General features: G+C 44.8%; 1 protein-coding gene and 1 long non-coding RNA gene across 4 annotated transcripts in view; one reads left to right on the top strand and one right to left on the bottom strand.

The window, feature by feature from the left end:
• LOC116745041 (multidrug and toxin extrusion protein 2-like) overlaps positions 1-19,531 on the top strand; it is a 50,497-nt gene that overhangs the window by 15,511 nt on the left and 15,455 nt on the right. The window contains exons 8-11 of the mRNA XM_032615338.1: positions 4,780-4,893; positions 5,782-5,849; positions 12,043-12,151; positions 12,927-13,002. Of these exons, the coding sequence (XP_032471229.1) occupies positions 4,780-4,893; positions 5,782-5,849; positions 12,043-12,151; positions 12,927-13,002 (367 nt within the window). The remainder of the gene's footprint in view (positions 1-4,779; positions 4,894-5,781; positions 5,850-12,042; positions 12,152-12,926; positions 13,003-19,531) is intronic.
• LOC116745043 overlaps positions 1-19,531 on the bottom strand; it is an 85,707-nt gene that overhangs the window by 7,458 nt on the left and 58,718 nt on the right. The window lies entirely within an intron of this gene.

Genomic DNA, 19,531 nt, shown 5'->3' on the forward strand with positions numbered 1-19,531 from the left:
CTCCGCGGCCTGTGGGATCTTCCCGGACCGGGGCATGAACCCGCGTACCCTGCATCGGCAGGCGGACTCTCAACCACTGCGCCACCAGGGAAGCCCAATAGATCTGTTTCTGTTCTCTATTTTTTGAATTGTGGTAAAATATATGTAATGTAAAATTTGACATTTTAACCGTTTTAAAATGTACAACTTAGTGCCCTTAAGTACATTCACAGTGTTACGCAACCATCACCACCATCCATTTCTAAAACATTTTTCTCTCTCCAAATAGAAACTCCACCCATTAAGCAGTAACTTCCCATTTTCCCTCTGCCCAGCCCTGGGTAACCTCTAATCTACTTTCTGTCCCTTTCTGTTGATCTTGTACCTGACACTTTGCTGAAGTGATCTGTTCTTTCTAGGAGCTTTCTTGTGGATTCTTTGGGTAGGTATAGGATGGTGCCATGTGTGAAGAGAGAATTTTAATTGTTACAGTCTTTTTTTTTTTTTTAAGAATTGTTTTTTGTGGTTTTTAAAAAATTTTATTTATTTTATTTTTGGCTGCATTGGGTTTTGGTTGCTGTGTGCAGGCTTCCTCTAGTTGCGGCGAGCGGGGGCTACTCTTCGTTGCAGTGCGCAGGGTTCTCATTGCGGTGGCTTCTCTTGTTGCAGAGCATGGGCTCTAGGCACGCAGGCTTCAGTAGTTGCAGCATGCAGGCTCGGCAGTTGTGGCTCACGGGCTCTAGAGCGCAGGCTCAGTACTTGTGGCGCACGGGCTTAGTTGCTCCGCGGCATGTGGGATCTTCCCGGACCAGGGATCAAACCCGTGTCCCCCTGCATTGGCAGGCGGATTCTTAACCACTGCGCCACCAGGGAAGCCCCTCCTTTCCAGTCTTGACGGAAAGGGACAAGTAAAATTCTTTTTATTACTCTTTAAAATTTAGGTATAGTGAATTTTTGATATTAGTTTCAGGTGTACAGTATAGTGAGAGAAAAATTTTATAGATTATACTCCATTTGTAGTTATTATAAAATATGGGCTATATTCCCTGTGCTGTACAACATATCCTGGTAGCTTATTTATTTTATACACAATAGTTTGTACCCTTAATCCCCTACCTTTATTTTGCCCCTTCCCCTTCTCTCTCCCTACTGATAACCCCTAGTTTGTTCTCTGTATCTGTGCGTCTATTTCTGTTTCATTATATTCACTAGTTTGTTTTATTTCTTAGAAATATAAGTGGTACCATACAGTATTTGTCTTCCTCTGTCTCACTTATTTCATAAAGCATAATACCCTCCAGGTCCATCCATGTTGCTGCCAATGGCATTATTTCATTTTTTATAGCCGAGTAATATTCCATTGTACATACGTACCACATCTTCTTTATCCATTCTTCTGCTGATGGACATTTAGGTTGTTTCCATGTCTTGGCTATTGTGAATAGTGCTGCTTTGAACATTGGGGTGCATATATCTTTTGAATTAGTCTTTTCCTTATTTTTTGGATATATACCCAGGAGTGGGATTGCTGGATCATATATGGCAGTTCTATTTTCAGAATTTTGAGGAACCTCCATACTGTTCTCCACAGTGGCTGCACCAATTTACATTTTCACCAACAGTGCAAGAGGGTTCCCTTTTCTCCACACCCTTGCCAACATTTGTTATCTGTGGTCTTTTTTGATGGCCATTCTGAGCTGTGTGAGGTGATATCTCATTGCAGTTTTAATCTGCATTTCTCTTGATGATTAGTGATGTTGAGCATCTTTTCATGTGCCTGTTGGCCATCTGTACGTCTTTGGAAAAATGTCTATTCAAGTCTTCTGCCTTTTTTTAATCAGATTTTTTTTAATTAAAAAAATTTTTATTATTTATTTTTGGCTGCGTTGGGTCTTCATTGCTCTGCACGGGCTTTCTCTAGTTTCGGCGAGCGGGGGCTCCTCTTCGTTGCCGTGCACGGGCTTCTCATTGCAGTGGCTTCTCTTGTTTCGGAGCATGGGCTCTAGGCACTCGGGCTTCAGTAGTTGTGGCACACGGGCTCAGTAGTTGTGGCTCGTGGGCTCCAGAGTGCAGGTTCGGTAGTTGTGGCGCACGGACTTAGTTGCTCCGCAGCATGTGGGATCTTCCTGGACCAGGGCTCGAACCTGCGTTGGCAGGCAGATTCTTAACCACTGCACCAACCAGGGAAGTCTCAGGATTGTTTGTTTTTTGATGTTGAGTTGTATGAGTTCTTTGTATATTTTGGATATTAATCCCTTATTGTATATATGGTTTGCAAATATCTTCTTATTTTGTTTATTTGGGTCCTCTCTCTTTTCTTCTTGGTGAGCCTGGCTAAAGGTTTATCAGTTTTGTTTATCTTTTCAAAAAACCAGCTCTGGGTTTCATTGATCTTTTCTATTGTGTGTTTTTTTAAAATCTCTCTTTCATTTATTTCCTCTCTGATCTTCCTTTCTTCTGCTGACTTCGGGCTTTGTTTTTCTTTTTCTAATTCTTTTAGGTGGGAGGTTAGGTTGTTTATTTGAGATTTTTCTTGTGTCTTGAGGAAGGCCTGTATGGCTATAAACTTCCCTCTGCTTGTGCTGTATACCATAGATTTTTGCAGTGTTGTGTTTTCATTTTCATTTGTATCAAGTTATTTTCTGATTTCCTCTTTGATTTCTTAATTGACCCATTGGTTTTTTAGTAGCATGTTTTTCAGTCTCCATGTGTTTCTTCTTTTCCCATTTTTCTTTCTAAGTTGTTTTCTAGTTTCATACTATTGTGGTTGGAAAAAAATGCTTGATATATAATTTCTGTCCTCCTACATTTGTTGTTACAAATTGTTGTTACATTTGTTGAGGCCTGTTTTGTGGCTCAGCATGTGATCGATCCTGCAGAATGTCCACTGTGCACTTGAAAAGAATGGGTAATTCTGCTGTTTTTGGTTGCAATGTCCCGTAGATATCTGTTAAGTCCAACTGGTGTATTGTGTCATTTAAGACCACATTGATTTTCTGTCCACTGATGTAAGTGGGGTGTTACTACTACTATTGTATTATTGTCAATTTCTCCCCATATGTCAGTATCCATTTAACAATTCTCCATGCTCCCTTCCCCCAGCTCCTGGCAACCACTGTCTGCCTTTCTGATTCTGTGAGTTTGACTACTCTTGATATCTCACATAAGTAAAATTATACAGTATTTGTCTTTTGTGCCTTTGTCTTATGTGTTAGCATAATGAGCTCGAGGTTCATCCATTTTGTAGCATGTGTCAGAATTTCCTTCCTTTATTAAGTTTGGATAATATTCCATTGTATGTATAGACCACATTTTGCTTATTTATTCATCTGTGAATGGACATTTGGGTTGCTTCTACCTTTTGACTATTGTGAATAATACTGCTATGAACGTGGGTATACAAATATCTCTTTGAGATCCTGCTTTCAATTCTTTTATACATATATATTTTAAGAAATGATTTTGCCGGACCATATGGTAGTTCTGTTTTAAATTTTTTGAGGAACCGCCATACTGTTTTCCCATAGCGGCTGCATCATTTTACATTCCCACCAATAGTGCACAAGGCTTCCAGTTTATCCACATCCTCACCAACACTTGTTATTTTCTATTTGTGTGTTGTTTTAAAGCAGCCGCCTGATGGGTGTGAGATGATACCTTATTGTGTTTTTTTTTGATTTGCATTTTCCTAATGATCAGCGATGTTGAGCGTTTTTTAAAAATGTGCCAGTTGGCTATTTGTGTATCCTCTTTGGAGAAATGTCTGCTCGAGTCCTTTGCCCATTTTTTTTGTTTCTTTTGTTTGTTTTTTAATTTATTTATTTATTGGCTGTGTTGGGTCTTGGTTGCTGTGCGTGGGCTGTCTCTAGTTGCGGACAGCGGGGGCTACTCTTCGTTGTGGTGCGCGGGCTTCTCATTGTGGTGGTTTCTCTTGTTGCGGAGCGTGGGCTCTAAGTGCACAGGCTCAGTGGTTGTGGCACGTGGGCTCAGCAGTTGTGGCTCATGGGCTCTAGAGTGCAGGCTCAGTAGTTATGACACATGGGCTTAGTTGCTCTGCAGCATGTGGGAACTTCCCAGACCAGGGCTCGAACCCATGTCCCCAGTGTTGGCAGGCGGATTCTTAACCACTGCACCACCAGCCTTTGCCCACTTTTTAATTGTCGTTGCTGCTGAACTGTAGGAATTCTTTCTGTACTCTGGATGTTATGATATCCAGGTATCCTTTTCAGATGGAATATTTACTAGTATCTTCTCCCGTGTGTTGCCCTTTCACTCTGTTGATTGTGTCCTTTAACGCCCAGACATTTTCAATTTTGATGTAGTTCAGTTTATCCAGTTTTACTTCAGTTGCTTGTGAGCACCGTGGAGTTCATCTAATCATTCTGCCACGTGTACGCCCAGTGTTCCACTTTCCCCTATAGTGTCCATCCATCATATTTTACTTTTCTAGCTCCCCAGTGATTGTATCCTTGATGCCCCCATCATCCCACAAGCACACTGGCCACAGGGATACCTATGTGCATTCTTATGGGACTCTGCACAAGTTTCTCTGCTGTGTGTAACGGGAGTGAAACGTGTGGGTCATAGGGCATATACAGACTTCAGTTTCACTACATTTTGTCAGCCCTGTTCCCACCATCTCAAACTCTGGGCTTGTTGACCTCTTTAAAATATATTGTTTTTCCGGTGAACACCGGGTCCTCCCAGTCTCTGAGCTTTTGGTGGAGGCACGCGTGTGAGATAGAATTGTTGGTGTCAGACTGTGGAAAAGTAGATGCTGTGTTCTTTCCTGTCCTCCAGGTTGGACCAGGGACTGTTTGCAGGAGTGGGGCTCCTTCATCCAGCTGGCCATCCCCAGCATGTTCATGGTGTGCATTGAGTGGTGGACCTTTGAAGTCGGAACCTTCCTTGCAGGTTGGTCAGCACTCCAGTAGAAACGTGTCAGCAGCCTGGTTAATCACGTCTACAGAGCTTTTCAGGAGACCCAAGTTTGCTCCTCCTTCCTCTTGGTTTTATCAGGCCCTCGTGGAAGATTTCAGTACAGGTCTCACTGCCCATCCAACCGTAGGCACACTCTTCAGGTTGGCTGAGGCCTTGTGCTACCCCTACTGCCTTTCATTTTGTAGCTTTGAAAGGGACGATGGCTAAGGTCACGGAGCGGCCTGCCGAGGTCACGGAGCAGAACAAAGCCCGAGTTTAGGTCTCAGGCAGGACTCTGGCCACCGTGGGGCTCAGCCGACTTTTGCTAGGCATTGTGCTGAGATCCTCGGGCATTTACAGAGTGACGGAGTTTGCTGTGTTTTAGCCTCGCTCTGTTTCTTTCCGACCTAGAACAGTTTTGGTCACGGGCTTTCACCTTAGCCATCCACTGCTAGTGAAGGAACAGAGGAAACAGCAGAGACAGAAGGTAATAATACTTGATCTGAAAGTTTCTGTGGACACTGGAATGCGTTAATAGTGCCATCACTTCTCATGGAGTTCCACTGCCCTCTGTCCTTCCCTCCATACTGTGGTCCCCCGTCTCCCTGAAGGATGACCTGCACCCCCCGGGCGCCGCCTGGTTTTCTACTTAAGCCCCGTGTTTTGTTCCCTGGTGAAGTGGGGGCTTCTGGAATGAGCCTGTATCCCATCTTAGCTGCTGCAGTTCTCGGATGCTTCCTGAATGGGGTTCTTCTTGGCACAGACACTGAATTCTGCCATTGGATTATGCTTGTGGGGGCAATCTTGGCTTCTCTGAAATTACAGTAGGTTCTAGTTTCGTAAGGAAAATGTTCACTTTACTCCACTTTTTGAACATTTCAGGATTGATGAGCGTGACAGAGCTTGGAGCCCAGGCCGTCATTTATGTACTGGCGTCTGTGGCCTACATGGTAAGGCGATGCCGTGCTGTCCACTCGGAGAGTTAGACGGTGCGAGGGGGGAGCGCAGCTGGAGAAGCAAGTGTGGATTTTGGAGCCAGACACACCGCTGGGTGTGGGTCCTGGCCGTGCTGCTTCCCAGCTGTGTGATGCTGGGCTCGTTACGTAACCTTTCTGAGCTTAACTTTCCCCGTACACACAGTGGGAAAAAATAATACCTACTCGGCAGGTGCAAATTCAGACCAAGCTTATATAAAATACTTAGCACAATGCCTGGCACGGTTATTGGAAATAATGGAGTTTACTGCAAATAACTTGGTGCCGGGATACGGTGGGGCGTAAGGTGCAGACAGTCCCTGTCTCTCGTGGCTGGTGGGCTGGCGTGGAGATGAACAAGCAAATAGATGAATAAGAGCACGATATAGACATATAATATGCACCATAGAAGAAGCAAACAACGAGAAAAAGTCTAAGCTGTATGAACACAGAGACAGACACCTTTTTAGACAGGTGTTGAGGAACGGTCCTCCTGAGTTGCCGTGTAAGCGGGGACTTGAAGGGTGAGAAGGTGCCAGCCCGCGAAGCCCACAGTCAGGGCTGACCACACAGGCCCTGAGATGCAGGGATGCAGGAGAGCCCTTGCATGTTCAGGGACCTGAAAGGAGCCCAGCTGAGGGGTTAGCAAGGAGAGAAGCTTCTTGCCGCTGTGTAGAAGCTGGCTTGGAGGACAGGTGTGGGATGGGAGGTGGGAAGGAGGCCGTTGGAATCGTCGAGGGGAGCCAGTGGAAGGCGGCTGGTGGTGGAGAAGGGGCAGAGAGGCTGAGTTAGTGATGCCGTCGGGCAGAGCGGAAGTGACAGGACCAGGGTTTGGGTGTGGGAGGCTTGGCAGTGCACGGGAAGGATCACAGATGCCTCCAGGGTTTCGGGCTTGAACAAGTGCGTGGCGTCACGCCTTTTACCTCCTGAGGCTTTCTGAATATTCCAGTTCTGCACATATAGGCCCTTTGTTCCTTGTTTTTGAAAAACAGATGCCATCTGGGCAGTAGGATGAGGGGCCATTTTTGTTTCTGTTTACATATGGTTTTTTAGTCTTAAAAGTGAAAGAAGGACTTAGTGGGGGATTGACGTGGTCGTGTAGGAGTGAGCCGGGAGGGTGTGTAAGGGCAAACCCCAAGACACAGGAGTCAGCAGCAGAAGGAGACCCCCACCAAGAGCCAGGCCCAGGCAGGTGGGGAAGGGGGGCGACCCCAAGAACAGGTCGTGGAAGAAGCCGGGGAAGAGAGTGGGAAGGGTCCCTTGGATTTAGGGTCATTGGAGACGTTCTGGAGTGATGAAAAGCAGGAGGCAGATGTGGGCACCGACCTTCTCGGGGTGAGGAAGCAGAGGCTGCTGGGAGTCAGTCAGTTCTGTCTAGAGGATTGGCTGTTGATGGGGGAAGGATTCCATCAAGGCACGATTTGGTTTTGCTTCTGTTTTTTTTTAAAGTAGTTAATTAATTTATCTTTGCTGCATTGGGTCTTCGTTTTGGTGTGTGGGCTTCTCATTGCAGTGGCTTCTCTTGTGGCGGAGCATGGGCTCTAGGTGCGCCAGCTTCAGTAGTTGTGGCGCACGGGGTTAGTTGCTCCATGGCATGTGGGATCTTCCCGGACCGGGGCACGAACCCGTATCCCCTGCATCGGCAGGCGGACTCTCAACCATTGCGCCACCAGGGAAGCCCTGTTTGTTTGTTTATAGTATTTTTATTTATTTATTTATTTGGCTGTGTTGGGTCTTAATTGCAGCATGTGGGCTCTTCATTGCGGCACGTGGGCTTCTCTCTAGTTGTGGTGTGCAGACTCTAGAGCGTGCGGGCTCAGTAGTTGCAGCACGCGGCTCTCTAGTTGTGGCATGCGGGCTCCAGAGCATGTGGGCTCTGTAGTTGCAGCAAGCAGGCTTAGTTGCCCTGCACCATTTGGGATCTTAGTTCCCAACCAGGGATCAAACCCAAGTCGCCTGCATCGGAAGGTGGATTCTTAACCACTGGGCCACCGGGGAAGTCCCATGGAGCTTGTTTATAGGTTTGCAGTAAACCGAGGCTATCTACCAATTCTACCTTATCTTCATATCTTCTGTTTTTCTACCTGTTCTATCACAGGCTTCATTTTTAAATGAATTTTTATTTTTAATTGTGGTAAAGTACACATAACGTAAAGTCTACCATCTTAACTACCATTTTAACTGCCCAATTCAGTAGTGTTAAGCATATTTTGATGGTTGTACAAGCAATCTCCAGAACTTTTTCCTCCTGCAAAACTGAAACTCTGCCCATTGAATAATTCCCATTCCTCCTGCCCTCAGCCTCTGGCAACCACCATTCGAGTTTCTGTTTCTTGTCCCAGGCTTCCCTTTGTTAGAGACTGTGAAGCAATAAGTGTTCATTATTTTTATGGGAAAAAAACAAGTCCCCTTAGTGGTGAACTTAAAATAAAAATGATAAAATACAGAGAAATAATCCACCGAGAGCAAGAGTTAACAGATACAGTAAACAGGAAAGTTAGAGTTTGGAGTTTGAGATGATGGTATAATAATCAGAGAGTAGAAAAGTCGTACGTTCAAAATCATTCAACATAAAAGAAGAAATTGAAACTCAAAGAGCAATATTTGGAAAAGAACCAAGTAGGATTTTAAAAAATTGAAAATATAGCCACAGAAATTTAATACTTCATAGATTAGTTAAAACTGAAAAATCAAATAATGAACTTGAAGATAGATCTGTGGAAATTCCCATCACAAAACAAAGGCATATAAATAGATGGAATTAGATATGCAGACCAATGAAATAGAATAGAGAGTCCAGAAGTAAACCCTCACATATATTGTCAAGTGATTTTTGACAAAAACAAATGTTCCTGGGAAAACTGGATATCCACACGCAAAAGAATGAAGTTGGACCTTACCTAACACCATGTGCAAAGATCAACTCAAAGTGGATCTAAGACTTAAAGCAATAAAACTCTTAGAAGTATATACACAAGGCAAAACCTTCACAACATTGGATTTGGCAATGACTTCTTGGCTATGACAGCAAAGGCACAGGCAACAAAAGAAAAAATAGAGAATTCGACTTTATAAAAATTTTATAATTTTGTGCATCAAAAGACAGTATCGGGCTTCCCTGGTGGCGCAGTGGTTGAGCGTCCGCCTGCCGATGCAGGGGACACGGGTTCGTGCCCCGGTCTGGGAAGATCCCACGTGCCGTGGAGTGGCTGGGCCCGTGAGCCATGGCTGCTGAGCCTGCACGTCTGGAGCCTGTGCTCTGCAGCGGGAGAGGCCACAACAGTGAGAGGCCCGCGTACCGCAAAAAAAAAAAAAAAAAAAAAAAGGGGGATGGCTATTAATAAAAGATTTAAAAAAAAAAAAAGTATCAACAGAGTAAAAAGGCAGCCCACAGAATGGGAGAAAATATTTGCAAATCACCTATGTGATAAAGATTACTAATCAGAATATATAGACAACTCTTAAAACTCAATAACAAAAACCAAAACATCCTGTTGTTAAAATGAGCAAAGGACTTGAATGGGTATTATCGCCAAGGAAGATATACAGATGGCCAATAAGCACATGAAAAGATGCTCAGTATCACCGATCATTAGGAAATGCAAATCAAAACTACAGTGAGATACCTCCTCACACCCATTAGAATGGCTACTCTCAAGAAAAAAGAAAAAAAAGAAAAGAAACAGAAGATAAGTGTCGGCGAGGGTGTAGAAATATTGGAACCCTTATGCAGTGTTGGTTGGAATGTAAAATGATGCAGCCATGGGAAAATAGAAAAACGGTAGTTCCTAAAAAATTAAAAATAGAATCACCATATGACCCAGCAATTCCACTTTTGGATGTATACCCAGAAGAGTTGAAAGGAGGATCTCAAAGAGATATTTTCACACTCATGTTCACAGCAGCCTTATTCACAAGAGCCAAAAGGTGGAAGCAGCCTCAATGTCCTTCCACAGATGAATGGTTAAACAGAATGTGATATATACATACAATGGGGTTATCATTATTGTTAAAAAGGGAAGGAGATTCTGACACATGGAACAGTGTGGATGAACCTTGAGGACATTATGCTAAATGAAATAAGCCATACATAAAAAGACAAATATTGTACAAGTCCACTCATGTGGTGCTTAGACTAGTCAACAGAGACAGCGTAGAAGGGTGGTTGCCAGCGTCTGGGGGAAGGGGGAGTGAGGATTTATTGTTTAATGGGCACAGGGTTTCAGCTTTAGGAGATGAAAAGAGTTCTGGAGATGATGGTGGTGATGGTTGCACAGCATTACAAAAGTATTTTAATACCACTGAAGTGCGTACTTTAAAATGGTTATTAATGGTTAAAAAAAAAATACACCACATAGTAATTACCAGAATAAGAAGGGAAGAAATGGCTAACATGGTAAATTTCACGTTGCGTGTATTTTGCCACAGTAAATACAAGTGAGAAAAAGTAGAACTGGAACACGTGAAAGATGTAGACCCATTATATATCTTCTATCTAGTAGGAATTCCACAGGGAGAGGATAGAGACTGGCGGGGATGCCGTATTCAGAGACATTTGATGAGAGACAGAGACCATCAGATAACTGAAGTAACACGAATCTTAATATTCAACAATTATAATGAACATTTTATTGGAGATTCGAGCTTGTGCAATTAGGCAAGAAAAGGAAAATGCGTTGATTTATTAACTAAATGGCTGACATGGCTTTCCTGACCTGTTTGTGGATTTTTCTCCAGCAGACCTCTCCCCTGCGTGGGAAGGATCAGTACAGAGGTGGGATCTGTCACATGACATCTTCACTTAAGGATTTATGCGTGGGGAGCAGGGAGCAGCAGTCCTGACCTCCCCCACTGCCCCACCCCGCCTCCCATCCCCCAAGACGAGAAGGGCTTGGCTCTGAGGCACTCACACCACCAGTCGCTGTGCAGTGAGTCTGAGAGGGAGGGGTGGTCAGCAATGGGGTCTGGCTGTGCTGTCTGTGACCCTGTCATGAGTCCACAGGACTGCTTATCATTGCCTCCTGGGGCCCCTGTGGGAAGAAGGAGTGGGATGTAGCCTTTTCCTCTTTCTCATCTGGACTTTGGCTTCCTGTTGTCCTTCCCCTCTTCCAGAAGCTCATCAGCTCACTTAGTCTCAGAGTTGTTAATGAGTTTCTTCTCTGTTAAGCATCTTTACTGACATTTTAGTGGCATTTGGGGAAGGAAGGGGGTTAAGCATGTGAGCTGGCCATTCATCTGGGGCTGAAGCCAATATGTATACTTTGAGCCCACAAGTCTTGTAACTTTTTATATAGTCAGGTCCATTGCTTTTCAAGTTCTTAAACTTAACAATTTTTAATACATATTTTTTTTCAACTTCACTTAGGCTGGTTCTCAAACAGCAACAAAGTAGACGGCTTTCAGGAGGCGGCTGCTTCTAGTAGGAATAGAAGTTAAAGCTGACGTATAAATTATTAAAAGCAGACCTGAGAACTAAATCAGGTTACTACACAACCCGTGTTTCAAAAACAGCCCCCGAGGGCAGCACCGTCATCACGGGAGAACAACCGACATGACCCTGCAAGTCGAATAATGGTCTATTTAAGAAGCAAGCAAGCACATAGCTTCAGATTTCCATAACCAGTAATTAAATAAAGTTTGGGCATCTATGAAGGGCCATAGTTTGATTTAATGGGTAATTAGACATAGGAATGTTGGACACATAACGTATGGTGGAGTCAGATTTCATCAGCTTTTGCGGAATTCCTACAGTGTGCCAGGCTTTGTTCTAAGTGCTTTTTTCACATGATTCGTTTCATTTTTAAGAATGATTTATATATTTAAAGTTCATTAAATCTTGCAAAATGTAGCAAAGTTGAATTGACTCTTGATAGTATATGTTTAGCTAATAAGGGAGGTGCTTTGCCCTCAAATCCAGCATCTTTAGGAGGTTCTACTCTGATGCCTCTGATGGGGGCAGCGGTCAGGGCGGCTGTTACACATCTGTAACAGTGGGCGAGGCCAAGCCACTTGTTTCCAGTCACACGGCAAGGACGTACTGGAACCGGGTCTAGAACCCGGGGCTCTGACTCTGTCCTGGGTTTCCGCGCAGGTAGACTCCAGTGCACTGATACTCTGATTTTCAGACCCTCTGACTCCTCCTCGTGATTTTGTGATCATTCATTTCTAGGTGCCTCTAGGCCTTGGCGTGGCAGCCAGCGTCCGGGTGGGCAGCGCCCTGGGGGCAGGGGATGCCCAGCAGGCACGACACTCCTGTACCACCGCCCTCCTGTGTGCAGGTGAGTGTGGCACTGCTGCTCGCTGGCCGCAGCGGTATCCAAGTTGAGAAATATATATCGTAGTTTCTCTGGGAATTGACTTACGTGTGTAAACGCAGCTGCAACCCTTCTTCTTTATGCTGCCTCCTGTTTACTCAGTTAAATGAAGCACCTAAATGAGACTTTCTGTGATTAGGCACCAGCTAAATACTGTTCCACTTGGTACTAACAGGAATCATTTCAAAGGCAGTTGGTGTCACGTGCGGGCTTCTTTCTTTCTTTTTGCGGTACGTGGGCCTCTCACCGTTGTGGCCTCTCCCGCTGCGGAGCACAGGCTCCGGACGTGCAGGCTCAGCGGCCATGGCTCACGGACCCAGCCGCTCCGCGGCACGTGGGATCCTCCCGGACCGGGGCACGAACCCGTGTCCCCTGCATCTCAACCACTGCGCCACCAGGGAAGCCCATGCAGGCTTATTTCTGACCAGAATCTGTGTGCCCAGCTCTCCAGGTTCCTGGATCACTGACCCTTAGGCAGTTTGAATGTTCTGGAATCTGAGCAGTTAGAGAAGATTCTGATGATGTTGTCATTCTTATCGAACATCTTTTCTATCAGTCTCCCTTAGAAAAAGAAGTTAGAATCATCTGACCTTAGGTGCTCTTTTCCTAGACAGTAAGAAGAAACACTTTAAATTATTACATTTCTTAAATCATTGACACAACTATCTCATGACAAGTCAGTACGAGGATTTATCACTCGGGAGCTTTTCATTTCCTGTTGTTTCTCTGTATTTTCCAGGTGTTTGCGCACTTGTAACCGGTATCTTACTTGCTGCTTTAAAGGATGTGGTAGCCTATGCATTCACCAGTGACAAGTATGTACCATCTTCTAGGAGAACATTTTTAGTTTTATGCTTTCTTTCTTCACTATACTTTTCTGACTCTGAGAGGTGAATAGCATTTTACTCCACAGGAAAATCTGTAGTGCAGCTGGCAGTGAATCGGAACAGGTTTGAATGAAGGAAGCCCATGGAAACCCCCTCCACCCCTCCAATACCCAGTTCATTTATCAAACGCAAGTGGGCTTTCTCTTGTGCTCAGTGTTTTTGCCCAGAGATACCCAGAAAAATAACATGGAAAAAACCTCATCCCCAGAAAGGCACCTCCCTGTCCAGGGCACGCTGGCAGCCAGCACGCCTGAATCATCTGGGCAGTGTTTGCATAAACCACTGACCCAATCTTAGGTTGAATTTTACTGCATTTTCTGTAATGATGCAGTGTTTGTGTAATTATTTTATTTATTTATTTATAACATCTTTATTGGGGTATAATTGCTTTACAATGGTGTGTTAGTTTCTGCTTTATAACAAAGTGAATCAGTTATACATATACATATGTTCCCATCTCTCTTCCCTCTTGCGTCTCCCTCCCTCCCACCCTCCCTGTCCCACCCCTCCAGGCGGTCACAAAGCACCGAGCCAATATCCCTGTGCCATGCGGCTCCTTCCCACTAGCTATCTGTGTAATTAGTTAGATGCAATAAAGTGTCTTGAATAAACCAAATCCTTATGAAAAAGCTTCAGTAATTTGCACCAGTTGCCTCAGATTATGCTTATGGAGAAATTCGGTTTTATTACTTTTAAGTGTGCTCTTCTAGTTTCACCCAACCCCACTGGTTTTAGACCAGTGCTTAAATATATTCTTGTAAAATCTTAGGGCTAGGGAGGTGGTCAGATGGAGGCACAGGAACTAGATTTACGCTCCTGTCTTAAACAACTAAAAAACGGGACAAAATCTGTATTTTAAAATATGGCGTTCAGACATTGGACCACAGGCAGCCCAGATGAATCCCCGAGGAGAACCCCGTGATTGCCCCAGCTTACCGTGAGGGAGTTTCCAGGACAAAGCGCAGACAGGGGCCCTGGGAAAGCCCCCCATCTCCTTGGGTTGGGGAAATGGAGTTGGGAGTGGGGAGGCTCTGTGGCGAGTTCCCAGGCAGAGTCCCAGAGCAGGGAGAGCGCCTTGGAGATCTGTGGAAGCTCTCCCTCAAGTTCTTCAGCTGACCGCTGAGCCAACTGTGCGTGTAAGGGTCCCACCTGAGGCCAGGGAGGTGGGGTGAGGGACGGGAAGGAACACCTGAAAGGAGCAGGCAGAACAATCCCTGAAGCTCATAAAGGGTTGGGAAGAGTTTGTGTTCCCACCACGTGGAATGAACAAAACCTCGTAATGCGTGGGATGGCTGGTGGAGTTCTCAGAAGGACCCTGCCTCAGTAGAAGGAAAATTAGCCCTAGAATGAAGCCTGCTCTGGTCCCACCTAATAAAGCTTAAAAGCAGACTCTGAAAGGATCAAATTGTTTCCAAGAAATTTAACTGTATTAGAGCTCAAGAGTACTTAAATTATTACAAGAACATGCAGTGTTCGACAAACTAAAATTCACGATGTCTGCATCTAATTAAAAATTACCAGGTATACAAAGGAGCAAGACATTAAAACCCACAGAAACATCAATCAGTTGAAAGCAACCCAGAAATGAAACATATGATAGAATTAGTACACAGGGATAGTAAAAGTTTTAATAACTATGTTTTGTATTTTCAAGAAGATAGAGGAAAACGTGACCATGCTAAAGTAAGACATCGAAGATTTTTTAAAAAACAAATTGAACTTATAGAGCTGAAAGAAAATGTCTGAAATGAAAATATATCGGATGAGAGTAACAGCAGATTAGAAATAGTGTAGGAGAAAAGATTAGTGAACTTGAAGATAGAGCAATAATACATATCCTAAATGAAATGCGGTGAGAAAAAAGACTGGAAAAATAGGAACATCAGTGAGCTGTGATTGGCCTAAAAAGGCTGTAACTAGGGTTCTCAAAACAGAGAGGAGAGGGGACAGGAAAAAAACTTGAAGAAATAATGGCAAATCTTTCTAAATTTGGTAAGATCTTAGAATTAAAGAGATCTAAAAGGGTATTTGATGTAATCACTCATCTTACATCAGGATTCCTCCAAAACATCCTTGCCAGGTTGTCCAACTTACACTTTCATAACCTCAGTGGGTGAGGATCTTGCTACCTCTGAAGGCAGCTTTGATTCTCAGGACACCTTCCTTTTTTTTTTTTAATTTTAATTTATTTTTGGCTGTGTTGGGTCTTTGTTACTGTGCGTGGGTGTTTTCTAGTTGTGGTGAGCTGGGGCTACTCTTTGTTGCAGTGCATGGGCTTCTCATTGCAGTGGCTTCTCTTGTTGTGGAGCATGGGCTCTAGGTGCGCAGGCTTCAGTAGTTGTGGCTCGCGGGCTCAGGAGTTGCAGCTTATGGGCTCTAGAGTGTGGGCTCAGTAGTTGTGGCGCACGGGCTTAGTTGCTCCACAGCATGTGGGATCTTCCCAGACCAGGGCTTGAACCCATGTCTCCTGCATCGGCAGGTGGTTTCTTAACCACTGGGCCACCAGGTAAGTCCCAGGACACCTTCCTTATTTTGAGCTGAAATGTACCCGTAATTTTCACCCACTTATTCTGGTTCTTGTGCTTGGAGGAATCTAAATCCATTTCTGAGGTAACAACCTGCAGGTATTTGAAGGCATCTCTCATGCTCTCTTCTCCATGGTAACCATCTGAACTTCCTTCAGACATTTCCCATGGAATGTGATTTTGAGTCTCCACTTTGGAATTCATACAAACCTGAAGGCAGTGCTCTTAGCTCCAGTTAGAGCAGAACTATGTCCACTGTACCTCATTCTACCTGATGGACTTCTGGTGAAGCATTAGGTGTTTGGTGGCTGTACCACACTGTCTGTGGAGCTGGTTGCCAGTGTGCCCCTGAGCAGCCCTAGCATCCACATTCTGCCCCACTGCGGTTATCATCTTGGACCCAAATGCAGATCCTACTTTTGTACCCGTCAATCTTTATTTTCTTATTTTTTGACTCATCTTGACATTTTGGGTTCCTAATTCTGTCAGTGACACTACTTCCTATCCTTTTCAGCTTCTGGCATCTGTACACGTGATACATGCTTGTATATCTCCATTTCCTCCTCCTTTGCCTAAAACTCTGGCATCTTCACTATAGTGTTCTCGCCCCCCAGACCCTAGCAGCATCCCGGCTGGACTCAGTATCTGCGTGGATGAGCCGTCCAGTGCCCCAGTCCTCAGCCCAGTAACCTCTGCTCTCTGCAGGCACACTCTCCCGTGGTCATGCTTGGGGCTTTGTCATTACGTAACTGTTCCAGCTCCAGTCCTCAGTTGGCCACAACGCCAACGCTTCCAACAGCCACGTCTACTTAAGAGGATTCCTCAGCTGCTTGGGCTCTCCAGTCTGTTGACTCCTCTGGTCCTGCGCTCTTTCTCAGTCCGTCATGACATTCCTGCCTTTACGCCTTCCCTTATGTAGCGTAGGTGCCATGGCTCATTGTTGGAGGAATTCCTGAATCCCTCCTGTGTGGCTGAACCCCGGCCTGGAGGAACCCAGGTGCACACTGTTGGTGTCCGTAGCACATCACTTTTGGAAAAGTCATGGAAGAGGGCATGCTGGTTCCACTAGGAGCTTATGGCCACAGTTAGACCCTCAGCATCAAAAGCAAGTCCATCTTGCTTTTCTTTGGCCATCTCACTGTCCGTCACTGCAGTCCATATCAGACCTTCTCCACGCTCCTCAAACCACTGACCCCACTGTACCACCCTCAGCCATCACTCTCAGCAAATGACTCGTCTCCCTCTTGAGTATATCTTGTTTGGAGTTTGTTGAGTCTCTTGGATTCATGTCTTTTATCAAATTTGGGAAGTATTCAGCCATTCTTCCTTCAAATATCTTTTCTGTCTTTCTCACCTCTGGCACTCCCATTATGTGCGTGTTGTTATATTTCATGGTGTTCCAACAGGTCTTCATTTCTCTTTGTTCCTTTTTCTTTCCGTTCCTTAGTCTAAATAATTGCGATTTGCTTACCTTAAGGTTCACTGATTCTTCCTTCTGCCTGCTCAGATCTACTGTTGAGGCCCTCTAGTGAATTTCTCATTTTATTTTTTGGATTTTTCAACTCCATGGATTTTATTTTTTATAATTTCTGTCTCTTTATTGATAGTATCTATTTGGCGAGGCATCATTCTCATACTTTCCTTTAGTTCTTTAGACATGGTTTTCCCTAACCCTGAATATATATTTGAAATAGATGATTTAAAAGTCTATTTTAGCGAGTCCAACGTCTGTGCTTCCTCGGAGACAATTTTTATTTATTCCCTTTTTCACCCTGTATGTGGACCATACTTTGTTGTTTCTTTACATGACAATTTTTTTTGAAAACTAGATTTGGGTTTTTTTTTAGTGGACATCTAGTTGATTTACAATGTTGTGTTCATTTCTGCTGTACAGCAAAATGATTCAGTTATACATATATAAATAGATTCTTTTTCAGATTCTTTTCCCTTACAGGTTATTACAAAATTTGACTATAGGTCCCTGTGCTCTACAGCAGGACCTTGTTTTTTATCCGTCCTATAGTTTGCCTCTGTGAACCCCACACTCCCACTCCACCCCTCCCCCACAGCCACCGCATGTCTGCTCTCTGTGTGAAACCTAGACATTTTAAAATATCATAATGTTGGCAATTCTGGAAGTCATGTTCACCCCGGCCCCTGGGTTCTTGTTGTCGATGCTCTTGTTTGCTTAGTGACTTCTAAGAGCTATTTCGGTAAAGGTCTGTACTCTTCGTTGAGTGTGGCCACTGAAGTCTCTGCTGCGTTAGCTTAGAGGTCAGCTAATGACTGGACGGTCTGCATCCCAGACATCTCCCGGTCTTGGCTGACGGGCTCTCTACATGCGTCAGGTTCACCTTCAACACCCCGCCAGGCAGTTTACGGCTTGGCCTTAACTTTCACTTCCTGTTCATGCAGCGTCTCAAGTTCAGCCCCAGGTGAGAGCTTAGGTCCTTCCTGGTCTTTCTTGAGCCTCTGTGCAGCCCTAGGCGTGCGTGTGGCCTTCTAGATCCCCAGTAACATGTCAGAGCTTCCAGAGCGAGCCCTGACACACCCCTCATCCCCAGCCTTTCCTACCAAGCTGGCTGGTTAGTGTGTTGTTTGCCCTGTTTCCACTGCCTCAGGAAGCAGCAACTAGAACATTTGCCTGTACATTTTTTAAAAAAAAAATAAATTTATTTATTTTTGGCTGCGTTGGGTCTTTGTTGTGGTGTGTGGGCTTCTCATTGCGGTGGCTTCTCTTGTTGCGGAGCATGGGCTCTAGGCACGCAGGCTTCGTAGTTGTGGCTCGCGGGCTCTAGAGCGCAGGCTCAGTAGTTGTGGCACACGGGCTTGGCTGTGCCGCGGCATGTGGGATCTTCCCAGACCAGGGCTCGAACCTGTGTCCCCTGCATTGGCAGGCGGATTCTTAACTGCTGCGCCACCGGGGGAGTCCCGCCTGTAAATATTTTTGACAATCTCCTAAAGATCAGCTTTAGCACTGGGCAGTTGGAACCTGATGAAATAAAGACAGCCTTTTGTGGGGGTCTTCTAAGGAGCCACCAGACAGGTGGCCTTTTGTGAATTAGTAACTATAATCTGGGAATGAAACTTAAAAAGAGTTGGACTCACTCTTCCTCCTCCAGCCTTGGAAGTATGTGTGGGCTGTTACTTTAAGGTTACTGCTGAGCTGGGAGCAGGGGATGACACCACAGAGCTATCATTACCAAGATTCAGCCACTTCTCTTGAATATGGGCTCCCGAAGTGACTGCAAGCCTTTGGTTAATTTCCATAGTTCTGAAAGTGTCAGCTCTGACAATATTTGCCAGTGTGACAATCTCCTTTTCCCTGCTTCCCTGTTTCTCTGTATGCTTTGTCAATTTTTGTTAAGAACTGGACGTTTTTAATATTGAACTGTGATAACTCTGGAAACCAGGCTCTCCTCCCTCCCCAGGCAGTGCTGTTCTTGCTTTCTGTCATTGCTGGTCTGCAGTTCTCCCATTCGTCTGGTGACTTTTCTAAACCAGTTTTTACAGAGACTGTGTTCCTTGCCATGTGTGGTGCCTGCTATCTCCGCAGTCAGCCAATGGCCCAACAGAGGTTTTTTTTTTCCTTTCTTCTTCTTCTTCTTTTTTTTTTGGCCACACAGCTTGCAGATCTTAGTTCCCCAACCAGCTATTGAACCTGGGCCACAGCAGTGAAAAGCACCAAGTCCTAACTACTGGACCCCCCGGGAATTCCCAAAGAAGAGTTTCTTAAAAGTTTATGTCTCCTTCAATTACTCAGCAGGCACTGCCTGGGAAGGCACTTCAGCCCGGAGGGGTTAAGACGACGGGCCTGCCTCTCTCCGTCAGTCCCAGAAACTTAATTTTTCTGGAAATCTTTCAGATATTCTTTTTTTCTTCTATAAATTTATTTATTTTTGGCTGCGTTGGGTCTTTGTTGCTGCACGCGG

Source organism: Phocoena sinus, chromosome 20, assembly GCF_008692025.1.
Source record: "Phocoena sinus isolate mPhoSin1 chromosome 20, mPhoSin1.pri, whole genome shotgun sequence".
Lineage (NCBI taxonomy): Eukaryota > Metazoa > Chordata > Mammalia > Artiodactyla > Phocoenidae > Phocoena > Phocoena sinus.